Genomic DNA, 7,294 nt, shown 5'->3' with positions numbered 1-7,294 from the left:
GTTGCCGCCCAGAAACACCCACTTCTTGTCAATCAAACAACGAACACTCGAGCGACTGAAAAGCGTCACTCGAGCTTGTGTAAAACTACAAAGTTTTGTGTGAAAGTACTTAGCGCATGCGCGCTGCGTACCATGCGCATAAATGCCATTTTTTCATCTGATCGCTACGCTGCGAAAAACAGCAACGAGCGATCAACTCGGAATGAGGGCCTGTATGCAAGTGAGGGCAGTAATGTACCATTACCAAACAAACAAAAAAAGGGCAAATGTAAAAGTAAAGGCATAAGACGCACACATTTACATCTTAGTTTATTATTACATTCTGCCATTAGAATCATGCAGTATCTACATACACAAAGTTGTATTTTGACATACAGTCTGACACACCTAAATGTGCCAAGTTTTAAATGTCTCAGACATCATAAAATGTTTTCTTTAAATATATTTACACAATTCTAAAAAATGTAAATCCCAAGAGACGTCTTGGCCATCACTGGAATGCTTTATATTGTGCAGCTGATTTCACAGCTTATTTTCCTCGGTAGAATAGCTGTGTCTTTCATTGGATGATAACGGCTTTCCAATCCACTTAGTAGTCAGTAAAATCCTAATGATACAGCTTTATAAATATATCTGCATCTTACATACTTACATCTATAGGTATATGTACAGGCCTTGTAGACGATAAATAACGATTTCCACAGACGTTAGCAGCAGCACTGTCACCATCAGCTGAGAGTGCGAAACAAACATGAATTCCTGGACAAAGCCAAGCATCTAAAATATGACCTGTCCCTAAAGTATCCAAAAGGTATTACATCTGTTTATGGTATCCTGAGAATAACCAGCGAACCTGATGGTGACGTCTGTGCAATTAAAAGGCCCCAACACCCATGGCTAGCAATTTATTAGACCAGTTGCATTGCAATATGCACTGAATTTGAAGGAGAACCACAGAAATTAGTATTTCCCCACAAAGAATATTTTCCAGTTAATACCCTCTTAACTACTTATGAACAATCTAATTGTATAGTTGTGATTGAACTTAAATGCAAGCATTCCCCAATTAAATATTTTTGTACAATTCAAACTGTGTGACCAAACTTTAAGATGTGTGAGTGAGTGAGTGAGTGAGTGAGTGAGTGAGTGAGTGAGTGAGTGAAAGGGGTGTTTGTAGATTAAAGCCGTTAAAGACAAAAGTTTCATTTTGGCTGCCAAGGGCACATATCACATTATAAGAGCTTTCTCTATTCAGTTTTGTAAGCTGCTTTTACTGAGAAACACTATTACTGCTTATAAAAATGGGAAAACTGCTGTACCATGCGAGATACGACTTTATCATTTATGGTAAAGGTATCATAGTTTCTAAACTCCAGACCAAACACAGCCTTGTGATGTCTGGGTCATGTTCTTTCTTTTGAAAGTCAACTCGGCAACTCGACCCTATTACATTTACCCTATGGTCTTTTGTCAGAAGTTTTAGGACGTCTTATGCACCGTCTGCCTGCACTGTGTCCTCATGATTGGCTCATTGCTATGGCAGAGTCTTCACTGCTGTTGCCTTGGTCCAGGCCAACTCTCCGGATGGACTGTGTGTACTTTTCTTTTCCCAAAGTAATGACATCTTCTATCTCGTCTGCTATATCATTTCTCTTGCTGTTCCGCATGGCTTCCACCAGCTTCTGCACACAGTCTGGCTGAGTAGAGTTCTTCCGGGCCCAAGAAAACAGCATGTCCAAGACTAGCTTGTTCATGTCTTTGCTGAGGAGGCAGAGAATAATTATGGTCATTTCCTTAGAAGTCGAGCTATATATAACATTATAATGTAAAATCACAAAAAAAGGTGAATTAGTAACTTAAGGAAGAGCCAGACTAAGGGGAAGGGGTCATATGCCCTGGGCCACCCGCGCCGTTTACTCACTGTGTCAGTTCATATGGGTTTTTTCCCTTAATTATTGGGAATGCAATGGCCAATGTTTGGATGACAGGAATTATACCTCTGTATTTAAATCACACATTCTCAGCATGGCATACCCAGGGCTTGAACTCACAACCTTATACATTGCAGTCAGACACCTAAGCTATATGCGTCTGCATAAGGAGCCGATAATTCTAGCTATATGCAGCTAGTCGAAATGGTCAGTATACATCCACTGCAGCAAAGCAAATATATGTAGTGTGTGGCTGTATAAACTCATACCTCCCAACATGACCCTCTCCAGGAGGGACAAAATGCTCTGCTCCTGGACTTCCCTCTTAATTTAGGACTGCCATCACTTGTTTTGAACAGGTTAATGGATAAGAAAGGTGTTTCAGCACAGGTGATGGTAATCATAAATTAAGAGGGAAGTCCAGGAGCAGAGCATTCTGTCCCTCCTGGAGAAGGTCATGTTGGGAGGTATGTAAACTACATAGATGTTATTCGCTGCAATGGTTTAAACTGACCATTACAACTTCCTTCATATACTTAGAATACATAGAATTACTAAGGTTCCTGCAAAGGAGCAGATAGCTCCATGTGTTAGGTGCCTGAATGTAATGTATATGGTTTGAATGTAATGTATATGGTTGTGAGTTCAAACCCTGGTAATGGCAAGTGTGTTTTGAATACAGAGTGATGCAACTGAAGGTGCTCACATCATCACACTATTACTGATTTGATGTTTAAATCTCTTATACCTCTTTTATTCCGAATGAGGTGAGTCGCACCCAGGAGCCTGACACGGGTGCTTCCTGGCTGCGACCTGCCTCAGGCCCCTCGCAACGCCGGGTTGGTGACGTCAGCAGTGACAGCGCTTGGAGATCACTTGATCTCCAAATGCCGTCCATCCACACAGAGTGAACGGGAAACAGATTGCATCGACCCGGCTTCCCGTTTACACAGCATAGCAAGCCAGGTTGAACCCGTGTTCAACTTTGCAAGCTACCCAAGTTGGAATACTGGGTCACTCGACCCAGATTATTCCAACTGGGCCCTTTTACACCACAAAGCAACATGGGTTATGCACGCTCATGTGCAATAACCCGTGTTCAAAGCTGGTGGTGTAAAAGGGGCATAACATGGCATGTTCTGAAAGTATGTGTAAGTGTTGCAGAGCGGAGTTCACTGCTTCTACCAAATTTACAGTATATATATATATATATATATATATATATATATATATATATATATATATATATATATATATATAAAAAACACATTATATATTATACCAGAGCCTTAAGCTGGACATACACTATACAACTATCTGGCAGTTCAGCTGCTAGATCTGATTGGTTGGAATGAGAATCTGGTAATGGATGAGAGCAAATGACCATCGACCATTTGCTCCCAAACGTTGGAAAATGGACAAAATCTGTCGTTCAGACGAATTGGTTAAATCATGGGTTTAACCAATTTGTATGAAAGACAGTTCTAGCAGCTAATCTGCCAGATAATTGTATATAGTGTATACCCAGCTTTGGTGCTCCTGATGAAAATAAGGACTTTCCGAAGCAAAAAAAAAAAAATCAAACGTTGTAGTTTCAAAATTAGTTGATCTAGTTTTAATAATTATGGCAATATGCAATGAACTAGTAAAGGGACCCAGCATATGCCAGGTCACCCCAGGAACTGCTGATCCGCAACGTCACGCACTCTATCCTACTCTGCTCCCCTCTGTCCACGCTCCCTCCCTTCTGCGGCTGCATGCTTACCAGGTCCCGGCGGGTCCTCCTCCTGTTTGGCCAGGCAAGGGTCTTTACGGTTACTCTAGAAGAGGGAGGCGTTGGAGTCTGTGGCACGTGCCCCATCTCCCACTGTGTATGCATGTGGGAGACTGGACAGACATTATATATAGATATTCAGTTACTCACTAATATGCACGAGGGGCAATGCTTAATGGGACTTATGGTGTGACATGCCGCCTCCTGAAGTGTGGATGATGAGCTAGAGCAATGCTGACCCAACGTACTATACAGCATAGGTAGGACAGTGACTGGTATGAGAGTATGACTAATGCTACTTAATGCTGACTCTCACCTGTTATTAAAACCTATACGTTCTAGCTCTCCATACGTCAGATCCAGGTTAATGCCAATGTTCATCCAATCGGATCCAATTTGCCTGGCGATACTGAGCAGGTTGGTTTCTGTCAGATAACCCATCTCAGCATTACCTAAATTCAAGGGGCGCAATGAGTGCCCATTCCTTTGTCTTTCAGATTCTCCATCCAGGCCTTTAGGTTTCTAGATGCACAGAGAGCAGAGAACAATGGTCTTATAATTAATACTTGAAAATAAAAATAAAAAAATCAATTTGTTTTGGTTTATGGAACATATACTCTTACAGGTAATTTTATAGGCAGCGTTGCCATCCAGTCACTTGGGCCCCTCCTGTGCCTAGTGGCCTCCTCGGGCAGAGCTTCTGGTGCTGATCCACGGTAAAATGACACCTACAACAGCAAAAAGTTACATATAATAGCGAATTACCACAACTAATGCTGCTAAATTGTAACTACTCCAGGCTAAAACAAACGTCCAGGCTAAAACAAACATCCAGGAACTACAAGTCTCAACATGACCTGCTGGCATTTGTAGTCCCTCAACATTTGGGCAGTTTCAGGTTGCCTAACCACTGCACTACAGTGAAATAGTTGAATTCATTAGGTAGTAACGTGTTTATTCTGTACGTCGCACTCAGAATGGGATTATTACAAGGCTTTTAGAAAGCAATAATAATGGCTCACCTGTCCCTTAACATCTTTCTCCGTTGTTTCAGTAGACGTCACGTACACCTCCTTCATGTTTTTCATACGTGAGAAGAACACAAAACAAATTCTGCCATCCACACAATCGGGACGTACTAGGAAAAAGTGAGAGAATTAATGAGCTAAGAGATATCAGCTCACAGTCCACCAACCAGCCTCAACATGCCAATGCTAGGTGGCCGAGAGTAATGGTGTGGAAATAACACACTAAAGGAAGAAAAATATATAACATCAGCTAATAAATGTGCATGGATTCAAGGCTGAGAAGCGAATACTAATACTGGGGAGAATGTATTTTAGCGGTACGGATTGTGCCACTATAACACTTCCTGCCTCTCCTCATTACCAAAGTGAAGCAGGAAGTCACTCCAGCAAGATGTATGATCATCTTGTCTGCCGGAGCGGGGGAGTGAAAACTCCCCCTTTGGCGATCCCCATCTGAGCACATAACGTATCTGCTTAGTGCTGATGTGTTGAGTCTCCCTGCCTGGCCTGCTCCAGTGCATATGTGCGGGCTCTCACTATTCACACGAGATCTCACAATCCGCCCGGAGCCAGCCCCCACTACAGCCAGGGACAGCACAGTCCCTGCTGTGGAGATAGGGCATCGAAACCTGTAGCCTAGCCTTTTACAATTTCAATCTGTATCCAGTAGACCATGCAGTGTTTTTGGCACAGGGTGCTGTGAAAGCTACGAATGTTATCCAGGATCACGGAGCCCGATTCTGAGGTGGACTAAATTTAAATTCTGAGCATGTGTCCGTATGGTTACCGGCAGGGAATGCATATTAGAATTGCATATTCATGGGCAGAGACTGGAGGGGTTTGGCAAATTGCTGAAGGCGAGTTGGGGACATACAGTATAAAGGATACATAGAATTTCATGGCAGGTAAGAACCACTTGGCCCATCTAGTCTGCCCATGTATATGCACACACTTCCACACTAGGGTTCATTTGTTTGAGCCAATTAACCTATTAGTATATGTTTGGATTGTTGGAGCAAACTGAAGCACCCGGAAGAAACCCAGGCAAGTACGGGGAGAATATACAAACTCCACACAGTTAGGGCAATGGTGAGAAGGGTGGTATTCAGTATGCCGGCTGTTGGGACCCCGGCGCTGGAATCCCAACACCTGGCAGACCAACAACTATTCTCGCTGTTGGGGGTCCACGACCCCCCTGGACGGAGAATAGCCACCGTGCCTGCAGTAAGCCCGCAAGGGGCTCATTTGCACTCGCCCAGCTGTCGGTATGCCGGCGGTCGGGATTCCGGCGCCGGCATACCATACTACACCCGGTGGGATTTGAACCCATGACCTCCATGCTGTGAGCCAGTAATGATAAACATTACACCAGCCGAACTGCTACTGGTGTGTACTAAAAGAGCTTGGTGCGTGATAAAGAATAAACCAGACTTCTGGAAAATGCAGGTGGATATTCAGTGTTATCCTCAAAAAAACCAGTCGGTGGACATAGACACACAGGGCTGCCTTTCCAGAAATCCCTACTTTTAGAAAGGTTTCTTGGAATATTATCTCCATAGAACATTGTCTGGAAGTCTCACAATTACTACTCATGGTTCTCGTAAAGAATAAACCAGAAAACGGTTATCAGAAACGGATATTGGTCAGTAAGAAGAATCTGGCAGCTAAAGCGGAGAAGACATTATACCGGAATGCAGCTTAAGTCCTTGTTCGAATGCCGCAAAGAACTGCTCCCCCTCTACAAGTTCCACAAGGTCTGACGGCTCCGGGCCCTTATATCTATCTTGCAGCCTTTTCACTGTAGAGTCCACCTGGGGGCGGAGAACAATCTTATTAAAGGAATGCGAAAAGCAGCAAAATGGCATTTTATGGAGAGCAGAACAGTCATAAAATATAATCTGAAATGGTCTGATATATAATTAAATCTTCTTATTCTGTAACATCCGGGAACCTTGGGTACTTCCCCCAAAATTGCTATAACTTCCACTGCAGTTGTTAACAGAACAGAGTTCATTTTAAAATCTTGTTTACCCGAAGTGTTTAAGACATTGCCTGATTTGTAGGGTTCTTAGGGGCCTATTTATCACCATCCGCATCCAGGATGCGGATGACAGATGATAAAATCGCCCAAACTCGCACTGCGATAATTGATTACATCGCAGGGATGTATCAATTATCGCGTGCAGAGACAGAGCTTGTGGTCAAGCTCTGTCCCTACGATGATACTCCGCAGCATCATCGGGGTATTTTTTCGGAAAAAATACCCCGATGTCCTGCTGCGCATGCGCCGCCCCCGCCGACATCGCCGCTGCCCGGTCGATCCCCCCCTGTTGTGACTACCCCCGCGCACCGTGGACTCCCCCCCAGAAGATCAATATACTCACCAGTCCAGGGAGCCGATCCGCGCTGCTTCTGCTGGGCTGCCCGGCGCCGGATCCTGTGCGCGAGTATGTTTTTTGTTTACTTTTTTTTTTTCTTTTTACACTATGATCAGCTTGTGTGTTCATCGGACACACACAGCTGATCACTCTGCCGGGTCCTCGCTCAGAAAGCTGGGCAAA

At 43.8% G+C, this 7,294-nt stretch overlaps 1 protein-coding gene across 1 annotated transcript in view; it reads right to left on the bottom strand.

The window, feature by feature from the left end:
- Positions 1 to 292: 292 nt before the first annotated feature.
- PIDD1 (p53-induced death domain protein 1) overlaps positions 293 to 7,294 on the bottom strand; it is a 55,334-nt gene continuing 48,332 nt past the window's right edge. Inside the window, exons 12-16 of the mRNA XM_063944775.1 lie at positions 6,421 to 6,544; positions 4,728 to 4,843; positions 4,329 to 4,433; positions 4,022 to 4,227; positions 293 to 1,761 (exon numbers count right to left, since the gene is read on the bottom strand). Coding sequence (XP_063800845.1) covers positions 1,518 to 1,761; positions 4,022 to 4,227; positions 4,329 to 4,433; positions 4,728 to 4,843; positions 6,421 to 6,544 — 795 coding nt within the window. The 3' untranslated portion in view covers positions 293 to 1,517. The remainder of the gene's footprint in view (positions 1,762 to 4,021; positions 4,228 to 4,328; positions 4,434 to 4,727; positions 4,844 to 6,420; positions 6,545 to 7,294) is intronic.

Source organism: Pseudophryne corroboree, chromosome 11, assembly GCF_028390025.1.
Source record: "Pseudophryne corroboree isolate aPseCor3 chromosome 11, aPseCor3.hap2, whole genome shotgun sequence".
Taxonomy (NCBI): Eukaryota; Metazoa; Chordata; class Amphibia; order Anura; family Myobatrachidae; genus Pseudophryne; species Pseudophryne corroboree.
The sequence above is the reverse complement of the archived record's forward strand: the minus strand, read 5'-3'. Positions and strand labels throughout refer to the sequence as shown.